The sequence below is a fragment of the Sorex araneus genome, chromosome 10, assembly GCF_027595985.1.
Source record: "Sorex araneus isolate mSorAra2 chromosome 10, mSorAra2.pri, whole genome shotgun sequence".
NCBI lineage: Eukaryota > Metazoa > Chordata > Mammalia > Eulipotyphla > Soricidae > Sorex > Sorex araneus.
In genome coordinates this window covers 42846701-42866273 of record NC_073311.1, presented here as the reverse complement: position 1 = coordinate 42866273, position 19573 = coordinate 42846701, and the positions used below count along the sequence as shown (strand labels likewise).

Genomic DNA, 19573 nt, shown 5'->3' with positions numbered 1-19573 from the left:
TCCTGGCTCTGCACTCAGGGATCATTCCTGGCAGGGCTCAGGGAACCATATGGGATGCTGGAGATGGAACTTGCGTCTGCTGCATGCAAGGAATGCACTCCATCCACTGTACTATCTATTCAGCACCTCTTTTATGTAGTTTTTTCTCTAAGCTTAATTTTTGAATTTATATAAAATACTTATATAGTTTAAAGGTCAATCACAAAGTGAGATGTGTTTAGAGAAATTCAACATATCACTATACTCTTTAGTTTATTCCCTTCCTCCTCCTTAAATGATATTTCAGATTTGTTTTATATTTGGGCTTAATTTTTTTCAGTATTTATAATCTTTTATTTATTTATTTATTTTTAGTATTTATAATTTTTAAAATAAAATTTTTAGAGTGAACAGAAAATAAGATGATTTCCCTTTGTCCCTATGCTTGTGTTCCTGCCCCTCATTATAAATATTACTCAGCAGAATAGAACATTTATTATCAAGGATAAACTTACATTGACATGTCATAATCACCCAAAGTCCATAGTTTACCTTAAGGCTCACTTTTGCTGTTATATGTTCAGTGTCTTTTGGACAGTATTAAAATCCCTTAGATAAAAATAACAGTTTATTCATTCACTTACTTAGCATTAGCTTGGTTACTTTTAAGTTTTGGAAATTAGGAATAAAGTTGCTATAAACATCTGTGAACGAATTTTAGTTTAGAGGTAAAATTTTACTTTTTATGAATTAAGAGTAAGGAGCACAATTATTAAGTTTTTTTTAAAGTATATGTTTAGTTCTGTAAGAAATACCAGGCAGTCTCCCAAACTAGCTTTCATTTTTTGCATTTTCACTAAAAACAGGAGAGTTCCTATTGTTCAATAATCTTTCCAGCATTTGTTGTTGCTAATATTTCAGATTTGGGCCATTTTGATAGGTTTGTCTTGGCATTCTATTGTTGATATTTTTATTTGTATTTCCCTGAAGACAAATACTGTAGAACCTGGTGTTACTTGTTATTATACTTGGATAAAGTGTCTGCCAAGGTGTTTATCCAATCTTAATATCTGATTGCTTTTTTCATCAGTTTTAAAGGTTCATTGTTTATTTTGGTTAACCCACTAGTTCTTTCTAATATATGTTATTTTTGTTTGTTTGTTTGTTTGTTTTGGAGCACATGACAGTGCTCACAGCTTACTTATAGCTTAGCAGTCAGGGATTACTCTTGGTAGGGCTCAGGAATCTATATTGGAACCTGGGAATTAAACGTGAGTCACCCACATGCAAGACAAGTGCCTTACCCACTGTACTATCTCTAAAGCCTCTGTAATATGTGATTTTAAAAATATTTTGTCACAGTCTGTGCCTTGTTTTCTAACTCTCTTGATAAATCTTTCACAGAATAGATGTTTTTAATTTTAATGAACCCTAGCTTATCAGTGATTTTTAAAAATATATCTTGCTAGAAATGTGTCTAAAAAGTTGTCACCACACCAAATATTGTGTTCATTTGAACCACGATGGTAAATGCTGTTCAATTCTGTTGAGTCTGGTTAGCCACTTGTTAGCATCAAGCACTTCTTTCTAGCTTGAAATAAAAAATGTATTTTTGTATATTTACTTTTGGGGATATGTGTAGGGTATTGCAGGTCTATTTAAGTCATTGAGTACATTTTTTCTTAATAATTTAATTGCTTCACAATTGCTTTACAACAGTAAGGAATTTCAGGATATAAACTTCACACTTCTATATGTGCATAGGGCTCACCCCACCCAGCAGTAAAGTTCTATTATCAGCTCAGTGTCAAAATGACCTTTCTGCCCCTCCCCTCTCTTCTCCTTGGATTCCACTAAGTTTTGCCATTGGTTTTGTTGTTAGCTTTCTTTTTCTTGGATGGAGGAGTGGGCCACATCCAGCTGTGCTCAGGGCTTATTCCTGGCTCTCTGCTCAGAATCAACCTTTGGCCATGCTCTGGGAGCCATGTGTGCTGGGGAATTTTAAGTTGTGTTTAAAATTTCTTGGTCCCTTACTTTTGTTGTTTTTGTCAGCTCAGGCAGTTTAGTTATTTATATTCCACATGTAAGTGAAGTCATCTCATAATTGTCTTTCACTTCCTTACTTATTTCAACCTAGCATAATCACCTTACATTCCATCCATTTTGCTCCCCATGTCACAGTTTCGTTTTTTGAAATGAAGACTCCTCAGTGTAATGCTCAAAGGTCCCAGGCTACCCCTAGTGGTGCCCAGGCCTACAGTGTGATCCTGGTGGTATAGTGCTTGAACCCAGCAGTGCTTACAAGCCCCTTGGACTTTACATGGTGGCATGCTATTTTATTGACTGTTGCTTTGTATTATAGTTTGACAACAAGGAATATGATGCTTCCATGTTTCTTCTTTTCTCTTAAATGGCTTTGGCCACTCCGGGTTTTATTGTGGTTCTATAAGAAATGGAGAATTGAATGCTCTATTTCCTTGAATGATGCCATTAGTATTTCATTTTTTAAAAAAATTAATGATTTCAGCAATCAAACCCCAGCACCTCACAAGTGCTCTGCTGTTGAGTTACATCACTTTCCACCATTGGTATTGAAATACGAATTGTGTTGAGTCTGTAAACTTGTTTAGTTAGTATGGTGATTTTACAATGTTTTGGGGAGTATGTCTCATTTTCTGACAGCTGTATCTTGTCCCACTCTAGATGTTCTCTTTCCTCCCCTGGCATGGGCAGTTCTGCCAACAGCAATGATGGCAGGTGCTACCATGTGCCATGAGACTAATGCCTTCTCAGAACCTCACTCATCTAACCCCACATAGTGCAAGCACAAGCCTCCATGTGCATGGGTATATCAGGCAAATGACATGGCTTATGAGGGAGTATCCTGTGATTTAGAATTGATTTCTGGTTGAGCGTGAGCAGAAAGTTGTTTAGCAGAGTCTGTTCTGCCATGTCTTAAATACACACACAATCAAAGTTATTTTTTTAAAAAACTCCATTTACTCAGAGGCATCTAATGAAATGTAAACTGAGTTTTAAGCAAACGTGTATAGAGCTAGGTGCTCAAGAAATAGTACAGCATCGCCTTGCTGGTTTTCTTGAGAAGTACATTTATTGTGCCTCTTTCAGTCAGTCATGCATGTTCTTTCCTTCCACAGTCACAGGATTTGATCTGTGGGGTGCAGTTGTCGCAACGGGGGTGGTCTGCACGTTCTACTGCACGTTGGTATGTGAAGAATATAATATTTCTCCCTTTGCTCTACAACTTGCTTTGCAAAATTGAACCCTCCACCTGCGGTGTGTACAAACTGGGCTATTTGCATCTACTCTCCTGCTCCTATCACCCACTGTGCAACGTTTTATAACGATATTCAGTTTTGAGTAAAATATGATACTTCATAGACCACGAATCATCATTGAAATTGTTTTTTTTCATCTAAATCATTACGTTTCCCCAATATTGTCTCTGAATCCATGTTGATGGTTGTCAAGTTATTGTAGCTGTTCTTATATTATTCCTGAGCAGAGAAACCTAAGAGAACCCTTTATTTCCTACAGGCAGGTGTGACTGTCAAAATAGGTAGAGTCAGGATGGCGCACACGCCAGTGTTATGGTGGATGATGTGGTACAAGTCTTCTGGCTTCCCTACTAGGCTAGGTCTTACCTCTTGTTGCTAGCTTATCTGGGAGACAGACTCCCCATGGAGGGATTTTTCAGACAAGGTCAAAGGATGAGAGGGAGATACCTGGGAAATTTTTGACAATGGCCAATTAGCATTTCTGCAACAGGTATGAATTTCTGAATGCATACTGGTTGACTGGCAGCCCTGACTACAAGATCTACAAAATTTATGATAGTATCTTTTGCAGTCTGAGCCTAAATTTCCTTCCCAACCACTATGCTTCACTCCAAAGTATATATCTGGCCATAATGAATAAGACATGCAATTTGACCTCTTTATGCTTTTGCCTGTATTTCTTTCCTGCTTGAACTACCTTTCATCTTTGCCTTTGCCTACTCTTGAAACTCTGGTTTAAATACCACCTTACTTTGAAGTTTATTACAGTCTGTTTTTGAATGTATTTCTTGGGCAAGATCCTTGAGTTTATGGCTTTTTGTACAGCTTGTAATGTTGACTGGAAGCATTAATCCTAATTTTCCTTAAAAGGGTGGTCTTAAAGCTGTTATCTGGACGGACGTTTTCCAAGTTGGGATCATGGTGGCTGGATTTGCATCTGTGATTATACAGGCTGCAGTGGTGCAGGGTGGAATCAGACGGATTCTAGATGATGCTTATAATGGTGGAAGATTAAACTTCTGGAAGTAAGTTACTATTTACCTCTTTGCCAATACAACATTTTTCTCCCCTCCCCCCCCAGCCCCATATTATTCCTCATTGAAATAGTCAATTTACATTAGAAAACAAAGCAGTCCCTTAGAATGTGTACTGAAAACTAAAGCAGGCAAATGTCTGCATAAGGGGTTCTACCTTAAGGGGTTTCTTTGACCTTTTTCTGTTTTGCTTCTGGGATCACACCTGGATCCCCAAAGCTTAGAGCTTACTCTTGGCTCTGTGCTTGGAGCCCTCTCTTGATGATGCTTAGGAGACCAAGTATCAAACCCAAATCAGGGGAGTGTAAAGGAAGTGTCTTAACCACTGTATGGCATCTCCAACCCCTTACTGGCTTTCTTAACTCATCAGATTGCTACTCATTTACCTGATAGCAGCAATGTTCTCCTGAGAAAGGCTGATATCTAGTGTCTTCTAGTTGTCTGAGTCTGAAATAGGTTGAAGGTTAAAGTGTAGCAATGAAAGGAAAAGTGTAAAGAAAAGAAAAGGAAGCCTTTTTTTTTTTTTTTTTTTTGCTTTTTGGGTCACACCCAGTGATGCTCAGGGGTTATTCCTGGCTTTGCACTCAGGAACTAACTACTCCTGGCGGTGCTTGGGGGACCATATGGGATGCCGGGGATTGAACCCAGGTCGAGCGCGTGCAAGGCAAATGCCCTACCCGCTGTGCTATTGCTCTGGCCCCAAGGAAGCCATTTTTGAAAAAAGATATGCAAAAATTCTTATTCCCAACAAGACAATTATATTTATATTTTATTTCTTGGAAATTGACTAGAAAAGTAAAGACTGATTACCTTTGTCAGTACAGCACATGATAAAAGCATTTCTTAAACAGATGCTCAGTTTTCCTAAAGAGAAAATAACAAGGAACCTAGATAATTTTGCCCTAGCTATATCATACAGTTGAAAGACTATTTAAAACTTCTTTTTTTTTGGATCAGGAGTGCCATCCTTGTACCATATTCAATGAGGAGAGAGTCTCATTTTGACACAGACTGGCTTATTTTTTCTCTAAGCAGCTTTGCTGTAAGATGGGAAAGGCAAAAGTGCTGGCAAGAAGAAAAAAGAGTGCTTTGCACTTGGAGCTTCTTTTCTGGTATTCTAGAAAAAGGTCCTAACATTTGAGAAGCATGCTTTTGGAAATTTTACAGGGCCAATCTTTAGTTTTCAGGAGTGAATTGCATCTTTTTTTTTCTATTTTGGGTCATACCCAGCGTTGTATAGGGGTTACTCTTGGCTCATGCACTCAGGAATTAACCCTGACAGTGCTCGGGGGACCATATGGGATGCTGGAAATCGAGGAAATCGAACCCAGGTCGGCTACATGCAAGGCAAATGCTCTACCCACTGTGCTATCGCTCCAGCCCCAACAGTGAATCACCTTCAACTGTTTTTAGGACCTTATTTTTCCTTCTTGAATCTCAAGATTCAGACTTCCAACAAGAGAACCTCCCATTGGCCTAAAGCGTACTTCTATTCCTTAACTAGAGCAGAGCAGACATTTTGATTGACAACCATTAAGAAATGATAGTTTTCCTTGGGCTGGAGCGATAGCACAGCGGGTAGGGCGTTTGCCTTGCACACGGCCAACCCGGGTTCGATTCCCAGCATCCCATACGGTCCCCCAGCACCGCCAGGAGTAATTCCTGAGTGCAAAAGCCAGGAGTAACCCCTGAGCATCGCTGGGTGTGACCCAGAAAAGCAAAAAAACGAACAAACAAAGAAATGACAGTTTCCCCAAAACAAATGTGGACACTATTACCAGAAAAAGGAGCCATTAATGCCCAGCAGGAGAACCAATCAGTGCCTACATAGATGTTATGAATTTGAAATCTCTTCCTAGTATGCTAGGTTGAGGGAAAGGATGTGGAAGCAATAATTTTTCTGCAAGATAACTGCCACTTTCTTTTTAAAAATTTTTTTAAATGTATTTTTTAAACTTTTAAAATGAATCACTGTGAGGTACAGTTACAGACTTACAGACTTTTGTGCTTACGTTTCAGTCATACAATGATCGAGTACCCTTCCTCCACCAGTGCCCATTCTCCAGCACCAATGTTCCCTCCCTTTTACCCTCTCTCTCCTTTAGAGTGTTGTGATTTGCAATGCAGGTTTAAGTGGCCATCATATTCGGTCTATAGTCTACCTTCAGCATGCATCTCCCATCCTGAGTGGGCCCTCCAAGCATTCTTTACTTGATGGTCCTTTCTCTATCTGAGCTGCCTTTTCCCCCAGCATGTGAGGCCGGCTTACAAGCCATGGAGCAATCCTCCTAGTCTTTATCTCTACTATCCTTGGGTGGATAACTGTCACTTTCTATAAAAGATGCAGACTTTACAGCATTGAACATTATCAGGAAAGTCTAAGAAGTGAATGTCAGACATTTTTCTCATCTTTATCTTGAAGGCTGATAACAATTAGGTAGTGAAAAGTCTTATTGTATACTCCTTGGTATGTTTTTGAAAATATGATGCTCAAAATATTTGCTGTACTTGAAATAAGTAAAAAGAAGGATTTTGGTTTTCTTTGGATGTTCACAAACTTCTCTCAGGCAACTCATCAAATCTTTTTGGCTCTTTTTAAGTGTATTTTGTTTTGTGGCCACACCCAACTATGCACAGGGGCTACTTCCAGCTCTGTGCTGAGAGTGGGATCAGCCCATGTGGGGGACCATGTGATGCTGGGGATTGAATTTAGGTCTCCCACATGCAAATAATACCTTGGACACACGCACACACTCTCTCTCTCTCACACTCTCTCTCTCTCTCTCTCTGGTTCATTCTCTTGATTTCCATTGGCTACATTCTGGGATAAGAAAGGATCACCACCCTTCAAATGCCTAGTCTTTGATATTAACTGCTATAGGATGGAACGGATCTTTTCATAGTTCCATAGGAATGCAAGTATATGCATAAAATTTGAATATTTTACCAAACTCAAATAAAGATTTACATGGATTTGCAGAATTTCTTGATTTTCAAAAAGTTTCCATGAAGGTCAGTTTTGCAGAAAAATTTGAAGCTCAGACATTGGAGATGGTAGAATCATTCATCCCAAGGTTAAAAGATGTATGACATACTGATGTTGAATTTTCTTTGCAATAATATATTGGATTTAGCACACGTCACAAAATGATTGCTATTAGCACTTAGTTTATAGGAACAGCATTTTGAGAAAGCGTGTGAGAGAGACAGTACAGGCGTCAATGCACTTGCTTTGTACACAGCTGGCCCTGGTAGATCTTGGGCGCCACATTTGGTCTCCTGAACACTGCCAAGGGTGATGGGCCTCAGGGCCAGAAGTAAACTCTGAACACAGAAGGATTCAGACCACACACACACACACACACACACACACACACACACACACACACAAAGTAAAAGATTAAAAAAAGCTTGATTAGTGAAATGCTAGTTTTAGAACATTAATTGACTTAATTAAACTAATTTCTTGACCTTGACTATAAATTAGAACTATGACGATACATGTACTATGAGTAGAATTATATATACAAAAATGAGTGAATTTTGTGTGAATTTTGCATTTCTTTTAGTGCACGAAGAAAAGTCCCTTCCCCCTTCTCCTTCTCTCATTTCCTCTTCCCTCACCTCCCCCCCAACCCCCCCGCAGCCCTGCACCTTCTTCTCCCCCTCCCATCCTGTTCTTCTTTAAATTCAGCTGGACAGAGTTGTTTAAATAGCATTAGCCCAAGGCCATGGGAAATAAATTTTATAAATGTCTAGAATGATTACATCATTGTCCCCAATCCCATTAGAATTTCTAAATCCCTGAATATATCAATTGTTATTTCAGTAAACTAAAGTCAGCAATGTTTCTTTTATATTTTATAATAAATGTATACACTTTTATAAATATCTGTATATTTCTATAGGCCTATGTTATTTTCATCCAAAAATATTCTAGGAGGAATTTTGTAGCTTTATTTTTCTTTACCAGGAGTTAAATTTATTTTCTGTTTCTTTTCATTTAGTTTTGATCCTAATCCTTTGCAAAGACACACATTCTGGACAATTGTTATAGGAGGGACCTTCACTTGGACCAGCATCTATGGGGTGAACCAGTCCCAAGTGCAGCGATATATTTCCTGTAAAAGCCGATTTCAGGCAAAACTGTAAGCCAAACTATGTTATCTAAGTCATTAATAACTGTCAGTTCTGCTTTTAGAAGTCCATACTTAAGTCTTTATATCATGAAATTCTAAGGAATAAATGATAGACTTACATACAAAACTGTCAATGATAAATGATACTTTATGTTAAAAAAAATCTAAAAATATTTACTTAAATTATTAAGTAAAACATCAAATTATCAAATGCTAGTAAGTGATCTATTTAAATGCCAATAAAGTCCAATCAAATTGTATGTAGAGTATTGAATTCAGATCAAGGGAGATACAGGAACAGAATAATATTTGGACATATTTTCTGATGATTAGAAGGTCAAATATAATTGCTATTTGTTTTGTACCATACCCAGGGGGCGAGGGGCTCATTCCTAGAGGTGCTGGGGGCGCCATATATGATACCAGGGAATCAAAGCCAGGTTTGGTTGCTTTCAAAGCAAACACCTTCCTATACTATCTCTCTGGCTCTTATCATGACTGTTTTTCACAGTTATAATGTGTACATAGATTGATGAGAAGCATGCAGTCTATTTAAGGGGAAAGGCTAGATGTGCACAGTACCACTTCGTTTGGAAGACTCTGGGCCATAGAGAGAAATTAGATTGCAGTGGTGTCACGTGTGGGTCGACTCTAAAGGAGTTGTAAACCAGAGAGTCTCAAAACCAAGATCTTTTGTCTTGCTCCACTTCAGGGTGAGGAGACCCGGCCTTTATTCCTTTGCATTCAACTGTCTTGGATACAAAGTTGCCTTAGAGAAGAAGGCATAGCTTTGAGTTGACACCTCTTCAGCTTTGGGTGACTCACCGCAGGATCCTCTGTAGCATCATTAGAGAAAAAATATAGCCACCTTAGTAAGAAACATGTTTGCCATTCAACTCATAATTCGGGGGCAGAAACCCCAAGCAATGCTCAGGGCCAAGCAGGCTGGGAAGTTCAATGCTTGAGCCTGGGTTAATGGTGCCACTTGGGCCCGAGTGTGTTGAGGGACACCAGAGTCACATTGTGTAGTGCTTAGGGCAAGAAATGCTCCCTGACCCTGGACCCATCCCCCAACCCCTCAGATACTTACCAAGATCACATTCAATAACATTACCCCTAATAACACCAGTCACTACCTCTTAACTTTCTGTTACATTCCCTGCACTTGTGCTATTAGGATATATCCTGTTTCATGAAATCTTAGAACTCTATAAGGTTATAACATTGACTGCAGGTATAAATTAAGAAACATATTTGATGAGATTAAATTACTTGCCCAGAGGCCTCTTGGTAGAGCTGGAATTTATGCTCCCATTTGATCCCAGTGCCTGTATGTATATATTTGCACAGAAACCCAGTTTATTCACCTTATTTCATATAATGAACCTGTCCAGGCTCTCATACTTGTGGGGTGCTATCACAAACCACATTATGTATGTTTGATGAGCTTCTATGTAGATGCTAACAGTGTTTAGTAGTTTATATCAGTATAAGCAATTCATAACATTACTTATAACAGCATAAGCGGTTTATAATATTACTTTTACTTGGAAAAGAAATCTTAGATACTGATCTATTGACTAGAGCAATAAGGATTGACCATTACAATCCTTATTCCATAACAAGAAGCCTGGAAGCAGTTTAATTCCATTCTAGGACAGGGCTAGAAATATCAATGAACTTTGACAAGGAGAATACATTCATTGAATGGAAGTCTCCCTCACTTTTCTGTCTGTCCAAATCCATTGTGGATTGACATGATAAGCAAATGGTAAGGCCAGAATAAGATAAGTCAAACTTTGATTCACTAGAAGATAGTATACATTTATTGAACATAATCTTAAAGGTCTCTTCTGTTTATGTGACTATTTTTCTGATCTTTGGAATCTACATATTAATTAAACTCATTTTATGGTTTCTTTTCATGTCTTTAGGTCTCTCTATGTCAATCTCATAGGACTCTGGGGAATCCTTGTCTGTTCAGTGCTTTGTGGACTTGCCCTGTATTCCAGGTACCATGACTGTGATCCTTGGACATCCAACAAAGTATCTGCACCAGATCAGGTTCAGTACCATGTCTTTTTTTTTTGGCATGTGAACTAGAAAGATTATTAGTTGAAAGGAAAGGGTTCATACTCTTGTGGAGAGGCATGTGGCTATAATCTTTAATCTCTCTAAAGTTCTTTGCAAAAAATGTTTTAGCAGCTATAGGAGGAATGAAGAATGTTGGTTTCAAGATTAAAATGGCTGGAAAAAGTTTAAGCCAAGCATTAGAATATAAGTAATTGATGACTGAAAGTAAAACTTAAACACAGTTAAAAGAAGACTGCATGCCAGCTTTGGTCTTGTGAGACGTTCTGTGGCTAATTGTCAGTTCACTCATTTATAAACGGTTTGCACTCCAGTGTTTTCAGTGATGGAGAAGCAACTCTGATCAGGGAATATTTATTAAGCATCAACTCTGTAATAAGATTTGGTGCTGAGAGCTGTGCAGGCTTTTTTTAGGGTGGGGGTGGGATTGGACTCTACCTAGCTGTGCTCAGGGATTAATGCTGGCTCTGTGCTCTAGGGCCAGTTTTGGGGGGTGCTTAGAGGACTGTGCAGCACCAGACATCTAGGCCTCCCATGTACAGAGCATCAGCTCAGTCTATTGAGCTATCTCTCCAGCCAGATTTTCATACTTTATGACTTTTAATTCTTAAAAGCTTTAAGAATTAAGATTCTTAGAGTTGTTATAGTCTCTTATAATTTAATAGTTTCTTACTGTGTGGAGGGTCACTCCTGGCTATGTTCAGAACTTACTCCTGGCTCTGTACTCAGGGATCACTCCTGCTTGACTTGGGGGACCATGTGTGATACCAGGGATTGAACTGAAGTTGGCTGTGTATGTAGAAGCCAAGTGCCCTACCCTCTGTGCCGTCTTTCCTGCCTTTTCTTCTTTCAAAAGAAGAAAAGCTAAGAAAGTGACCAGTTAGTGAAGCTGAAGCCAGGATTCAAGCAAAGGCAGACTGCCATGTCCTAAGTTTGAACGTTTCTGCTGGATATCGACCATTAAAATAACACAAAAAGTATCTAGAATGAAAACTTAAGACTTTCCAACTCCAGAGCCTAATTAATGTCTTGTTTTCAAGATTATGCTTGAAATAATTTGGGCTGGAACGATAGCACAGCGGGTAGGGCATTTGCCTTGCACACCGCTGACCCAGGTTTGATTCCCAGCATCCCATATGGTCCCCTGAGCACTGCCAAGAGTAACTACTGAGTGCATGAGTCAGGAGTTACTTGTGCATTGCCAGGTGTGACCCAAAAAACAAAAACAGCAACAAAAAAAGAGGGTTGAATGAGAAGTATCAGCCTTTTTTCCCACCCACTGTTAAAATCATCCACCTTCCCATCTTTATTACTTATATTTTGAAAAAAGCCACATTGGGTAGGAAGATAATACAGGGGTTAGGGTCATGTCTTGCCTGCGGCCAACTCCTATTCATACCCAGCATGGCACAGTCCCCTGACACTGCTGAGAGCAATCCTGAGCACAGGGAGGGGGGTTTGCCCTGAACACTGCAGATATGCCTTTGTCTACCCCTTCCCAACAGAAAAGTAATATCAGAAATCACACTGGTATCAGGAACTGGTTTTTTTTTAAAATGAATCACTGTGAGATACATTACAGACTTACAAACGTTCGTGATTACGTTTCAGCCATACAATGAACGAGTACCCATCCCTCCACCATTTTCCACCACCAATGTTCCCAGTATCCCTCCCGCCACCCCCACCCCACCTCCTCCTGCCTCTGAGGCAAGTTCATTCCCTTTTACTCTTGTATTGAAAACCATAACACCCAAAAGAAAAGAGAGAGAGAAAGAGAGAGAGAAAGAGAGAGAAAGAGAAAGAGAGAGAGAGTAAAAGGGTATCAGAAACTTTTGAAAAGAAACAAATTTCAGGAATTTCTAGAGTTACTTTCCAATTATTACTACCTCCCAGGCCATATGCAGATATAATTGCCTTTTTAATTAAATTTTTTAATTGAATATTCATGATATAGAACATTACGAAGCTGTTCATAATTGAGTTTCAGTCATACAATGATCCAGCACCCATCCCTCCACCAGTGCACGTTTCCCACCACCAATGTCCCCTGTTTCCCTACCACCATCCTCCAACACCCCCACACCTCACCCCCAGCCTCTCTCTATGGGACACACTTTCCTCTTGCTCTCTCTCTCCTTTTCCTTTTGTGCATATAATTGCCTTTTAACTCTGACAGTGAGTGGAGATTTACAGAAATGCCTTGGTTCCTCAAATAAAGTTAAGTGAATTGTGCCAGCTTCAGCACTGAGAACTATAAAGTATTTTGTTTAAATTGAATTCTATTTCAGAGATTGAGAACCATAACCTTATATTATTTGCTATATTTCATGTTTTGTACAAAGAGCTTGACATAAATTCTACATAAATTCTATAATTTAACTTATGTGGACACTTTATGAGGTTAGTGTTATTACTCACTTAAAATTTTTATTTTGTTTTTGGATCACACTCGGTTGTTTTCAGCAATCACTCCTGGTGGGGCCCAGGGGACCACACATGATTCCGGGGATTGAACCCAGGTCACAGCTTTGTGTAAGACAAATGCTTTACGAGCTGTACTATCTCTTCAGCCATCCTTACTCCATTTTAATATGAGAAAATTTAAACTCATAGAAGTTAAGTTTGAAAAATATACATTTGTTTGAATCCAGAGCCTGTTAAAAAAAAAAGCTTACTTTATAAGGCTGGAAAGATAGTATAACGAGTAAGGCATCTGCCTTGCATGTGCCCAACCTGGGTTTATCCCTGGCACTACAAATAGTCCCACAAATACCGCCTAGAGTTATCCCTGAGCACAGAGCCAGAAGTAAACCCCAAGCACCTCTGGGTGTGTTCCTTAAACATACAAAACAATCAAAAACCAGGACAAATCTTACTTTAGGTATTTAGGAAATATTCAAAATATAATGACTATTTAAAGGTTTAAGAAATATTAGGTACTTTGGAAAAAATAGCTCCCTTCAATTCTTATAAAACACAAAGTAAATGAGGTAGCATTTACTTTTATATGATATTAAATAATACTCAGGAGTAAATTTTGGAATTTTTCAGCTCATGCCTTATTTAGTACTGGACATTCTGCAAGATTATCCGGGACTTCCTGGCCTCTTTGTGGCCTGTGCTTACAGTGGCACATTGAGGTATGCTCTGTGACTCTAATGGTGGGTCTTCTTGGGATCTTCCATTTGTTGCATATTGAAAGGGATACAGTGGAACTTTGGGCATGGGCATTAAATTGGTATTCCATGTGTCCACTTTAATTTATCTCTAGGTCAGCAGTCTACTGTCATCGGTGTTTTCTTCTAATTGTCCCTGCTGTCTAATACACCATCACAGACTCTGTAAGAGGACAGTATTGATTAGTTGATGGTAGCTTTTGCTCACTATTTAAAATACCTACAGTCATGGGGCTGGTGCAATAGCACAGAGGGTAGGGTGTTTGCCTTGCACTCAGCCAACTCGGGTTCGATTCCCAGCATCCCATATGGCCCTCTGAGCATTGCCAGGAGTAATTCCTGACTGCAGAGCCAGGAGTAACCCCTGTGCATCGCCAGGTATGACCCAAAAAGCAAAAATAAACAAACAAACAAACAAACAAACAAATAAATAAATAATATAAAATACCTACAGTCTTGGTTCAAAATGTACCATGAGATAAAGCATGATCAAGTGGAAAATAAGAATTAAAATATTGTATCTTGAAAAATATGCACTATTCAAAGATTATTTTGTTATTCCATTAAACTTATTCATTGAACTTTTTTTCTTAAAGGATTTTTTTTTTGGTGGAGGGCCTGGCAGTGCTCAGGGGACCTAAGGTCACTCCTGGTCAGACTTGGCCAACTGGGCTGGGCAGTTCAATACTTGAGCTCAGCAGAGGTGGGACTCAGAGAATTCTTGTTAGAATGTACAGCATCTGTATTGAAGAGCCAAGAAATTAATATTATTGACATTTATCATATATGTTAGGGAGGATTTATGAAAAACCCCTTTTGTGCCCAAGCAGACTTTATTTTACAATCACTACCTAATAATACTGCATGGTCATTGTTGATCCTTTCCATAGACATCGGGGAGATTAATTGTAGACTGGAAGCAGAATTACATTATCCTAAATAGCTCCAGAGATCTGCTGAACCTATCAATATTGGCCTGAGTCAATTTTGAATAATATCAGTACAGAAGGAGATGCTGCGGTCATTATAAATAGTCTAGTAGAATTTGGTAGTGATTTACACGTGACAGTATTTGTTTTTAGTTCACTTTCTTTCCCTTAGAATGTTGTTAAAGTTAGACGAGATCGGGTTCGTTCAGCGTGGTATGGCCATAAACAGTTGTTAAAGTTAGAGAGTTGCTAGAGTTACAGGTAAAAAGTTTGTCTTTCCCTTACAGCACAGTGTCCTCCAGTATTAATGCCTTAGCAGCTGTAACTGTGGAAGACCTGGTCAAGCCATACTTCAAAACGCTCTCAGAAAGGGGTCTCTCTTGGACTTCCCAAGGGCTGAGTAAGTTTCCATTTTTATAATTTAGTTCATAGGATGATATTTTAAAAATTAATTAATTAAAAACATTGAATTACAGTGAGATTCACAAGTATAAAGTTGCTCATGATTGAGTTTCAGTCATACAGTGTTCCAGCACTCACTCCTGCACCAGGGTACATTTCCCACCACCAATGCCCTCAGTTTCTCCTTCCTATTCCACTCCCCTCGATGGCAGATACTTTTCTTCTCTCTCTCTGTCTCTCTGTATCTCTTTCTCTCCTTTTGGGCATTATGGTTTGCAATACAGATGCTGAAAGGTGAGGATAATTGTTTTTTGAGACCATTTTCTTTTCTGTGGAAGATACAGAGAAGGAACCTGAGTGTGAATGATTAAGCATGCACGTGTTTGTTGGTATTTAATGCAGCCATGGCCATAGTTGCAATGAAGACTTAAAAAATACTTCAAATGACTAATGATCAGGGGGCCATGAAGAATTCTTATTTAACTGTGCATTCTTTCTACCCCAAATCTATATTAACCACACAAAAAATTTTTGTCTTTTTACCTTTCAAGCTTAGTCATAAGCTTTAAGTCATAGCCCTAGTTTGGAACCAAGAGACACATTTCCCCCTCTATTACCTATCAGAGCACTGACTATTTATGGTACATTATCTGAATATGTTAATTGATAAAAAAGTATTGTGATTTTTTGACATGCCTTGAGATTTTCCTAGAGAAAGTCAGTAATACTGTACCAGGAATGCCCAAATCTGTAGATTGTAGAATCTTACTAGAATTTAAATAGTAGCTTGAACAAAAGATTTAAAGGTTCCAAGTTGCAGTTATTTCACATGGGTCAAAGAAATCTACCTCTTTCTTCATTTCAGTATCTTGGAATATGTGTTTTAGAGTAATTTACATTAAAAAAAATTTAAGCAGAGGCTAGAGTGATACTACAGTGGCTTGCCTTGCGTGTGGCTGATCTGGGTTTGATATCTGGCACCAAATATGGTCCCCTGAACCCCACTAGGAGTGATCCTGAACACAGAGCCAGAAGTGAGTCCTTGGTACCACCAGGTGTGGCCTTAAAACAAAACCAAAAACGGAAAAAGTTCTAACCTCACACAATTCCAATAAGTAAATGCTAAATATTATACCATACTTCACACATTATTGCTAAGTATAGTTCTATATATAATGGAATCAGGCTGCTGCTGATTAATACATAAACTCTGTTAGTGTAGTTGTTCACTTATTTTGAAGGATTCTGAAAATTATCTTGGGGTAGATACAGTAAGGAAACAGGGAAGAATATAGCAGATGATTTAAATGTGTTGCCAATAGCTTTGACTACTAAAAACCATAATGGGGACTGTTCATGAGATACTAAATGCAAAAGTATCAAATTAAAAGATGCTGAAAATAGTCTTTGTAATAGTATTCAGCAACATGACACATCTTGGCAATAGAGCTCTGCCAAAAATTAATGTATGGTTTTCCATTCTGGAGCAACATGGTATTTGTTCAATATGCTTAACAAAAATGTGAGTACTAGTTGAAGTTAGATAGGAATAACATAATATGAGAAATGTGCATATTTTATAATAAGCAAATTAATTTTCTACTCACTTAGTAGAAATTTATATTGGCTGAATTTTGGCGAGTTTTGGTGAATAGAAGTCTTTTTTGGGGAGTGGGTGTATGAGTAGGTTTATGGGTCACACTCAGCAGTGTTCAGGGGCCATTTCTACCTCTGTCCTTAGGAATGACCCCTGAAGTACTTGGAAAACCACATGCAAAACAGTGTCTCAACTCCTGTACTATCTCTGTCTCTGAATAGCAGTTCTTAAAATATTTAAAACATTTAAGCAAATGTCCTATAATTTAAATATTAATGCATGTATTTGGAAGAAATATGAAAAATATTAAAAATCTAGAGAGGAAAAATAAAACCCCAAATCAGACCACTATGTGATACATGTGAATTTCTCCTAAAAAGTTTGGGGTAAAAATATTGTTAGAAGTGGATATATAGTATTTACTCAGTTTGAAGCTTTCTCTGTCAGTTGAAGAGGAAAGGTTTGGGATGCTGATGAAGATTATGAGAGATCTAATGGGACCCATGACCCTTTTTGTGAATTGCCATTTCCCAGAAAAAAATGAATGCTTGAAGTCAGAAGTCTCAAGTTTCTTATTTTACACTCCACTCCTCCATTGTGCGGGACACAGCAGGACTGAAGTGTGCCCAATTTTTTGCAAACTGAGAACAGAGACTCAAGCCTTCCTTTCTAAACAAATGTTGATGCAGGATTAGATTAACAGCACAATGGTTCTTAGCTTTAAATCCCTATAGTTAATACTGAGGATTCTTTGCTTACATAACCTCATGTTATAACTAATCCTGGGACATGATATGAGGGTTTTGTTTTTCCTTCGAACACTGCTGATCCTGTAGGCAGACACCCTTTCCTTTATTTTGCTGGCTCTGATGCCTGTGGCCATTCTTTTTTTTTTAATTTATTTAATTTTTTTAATTAGTAAATCATCATGAGGTACAGTTACAGACTTACAAACTTTCGTACTTATATTTCAGTCCTACAGTGATCGAGTGCCCATCCCTGCACAGTGCCCATTTTTCACCACCAATGGTCCTAGCATCCCTCCCACCACCCCGACTCCATTCTCCTCCCATCCCACCTCAATGGCAGGGCATTCTCTTTTGCTCTCTCTCCTTTTGGGTGTTGTGGTTTGTACCACAGGTATGAAGTGGGCCTGTGGCCATTCTTAACCACAGTCAGAGTGTTCACTTTGAACCAAAGGTTTTATGCAGCTCATTCTGTTGAGCATTCTAATCCTCCAGGACTGAATTTGACACTGACTTTTGTATTGTCCCTCTAGGTGTGCTGTTTGGAGCCCTGTGTATAGGAATGGCTGCTCTGGCATCTCTAATGGGAGCTTTATTGCAGGTATGAACTGACTTTGGAAGCTGAGTAATCAGCAGAAATCCTTTTCTTTTTAAATGCTAATGTGACAATCTTCCCAGACTCCTGTTTTCTTGCGGAGTTTCTCCTTTCTCTGTCACTGTTGTCCCAGTCCCATTGTTCATCGATTTGCTTGAGCGGGCACCAGTAATGTCTCCATTGTGAGACTTGTCACTGTTTTTGGCATATCGAATATGCCACGGGGAGCTTGCCAGGCTCTGCCGTGTGGGCAGGATACTCTCAGTAGCTTGCTGGGCTCTCCAAGAGGGATGGAGGAATCAAACCTCCGTTGGCCACGTACAAGGCAAAAACGCCCTACCTGCTGTGCTATGGTTCCAGCCCCTTCTTTCTCTACTATAGCATAAACAGTAAGATTTATTCTAAGGATGCAAGTGTAGCTGCATAGACTCAATTTAATGTGATATACTACTTTAAGGAAAGATAAAACTTATTTGATTATATTAATTGATTCAAAGAAAGCTTTTGACAGGATACAAAATCAGTTTATGACAAAATATCAGCAACATGGGAATAGAAGGAATTTAACCTCAGCCGTGTGGAGGCCACTCACGATCTTCCCAATGGTGAAAATCTGAAAGCTTTCTTAGGTCAGATAAGACAAGGAAGCCCACTATCTAATTCAACACAATATTGGAACAAGAGAAGAAATAAAAGGGAGATACATTTGGGAAGAGAAGTAAGACATCATTATTAAATAGAGCAAGGGAATAGACAATGTCCAGTGAAAACAGACCCTTAGACTCTGACAACAGAATTGAAGATACTGGGCCCAAGAGATAGATGTTCAATGAGCTGATCATGTGCTTTGAATGGAGAAGGCCCAGGTTTAGTCGCTGGTAGCGGATGGTGTGCCCAGAAACAAACAAAAAAAAATGAGGATACCTAATGAAGTAGGCAGAAAATGTCCTATGGACTGTTGTAGAGAGTTCTTCACATTTTGGTGGCAGGCATGGTTGGTGATAAGTAATCCTGAAACATTTGTAATCTTCTAAAGCATTATTACCTCAATAAACTAGTAGTAATAAACTAAACTATTTTGAAGAAATTTCACATAATTTCAAGAAATAGTGGAGTGGTTTGTTCTTTACTCAGTTTCTATCTTATAAAACATTATATAATCACCACCAGGATATTGATATTTATACCAATATACTAAATGCCAAATACTAAAAATCCCCATCACCATAAGGATCTGCCATATTGCCCTTTTTATAGCTAAATCTACTACTCTCCTGCCCTCATTGCTTCTTAATACCTGGAGACCACAAATTTGCTCACCATTTCTATAATGTTGTTGTGCTAAGAATGTTATATATAAAATAATATAGTATGTAGCCTTTTGAGATAGACATTTTAGCTCGGGGTACTTATCTGAAATTCATTCAGGTTGTTTCGTGTTTCAATACTTCTTTAAAAAATTGCTAAGTCATATTAACCACCTATACAAAAGACAGTGAGTAGCTTCTAGTTTGAGACCATTATGAATAAATTTACCAGGAACATTTGTGAATAAATCTGCTACTAACATATCCATTATTGTG

General features: G+C 38.5%; 1 protein-coding gene across 1 annotated transcript in view; it reads left to right on the top strand.

Moving 5' to 3' along the window:
- SLC5A8 (solute carrier family 5 member 8) overlaps nucleotides 1-19573 on the top strand; it is a 55360-nt gene that overhangs the window by 20436 nt on the left and 15351 nt on the right. The window contains exons 4-10 of the mRNA XM_004602769.2: nucleotides 3138-3205; nucleotides 4149-4303; nucleotides 8320-8460; nucleotides 10386-10515; nucleotides 13597-13685; nucleotides 14938-15050; nucleotides 17929-17996. Of these exons, the coding sequence (XP_004602826.2) occupies nucleotides 3138-3205; nucleotides 4149-4303; nucleotides 8320-8460; nucleotides 10386-10515; nucleotides 13597-13685; nucleotides 14938-15050; nucleotides 17929-17996 (764 nt within the window). The remainder of the gene's footprint in view (nucleotides 1-3137; nucleotides 3206-4148; nucleotides 4304-8319; nucleotides 8461-10385; nucleotides 10516-13596; nucleotides 13686-14937; nucleotides 15051-17928; nucleotides 17997-19573) is intronic.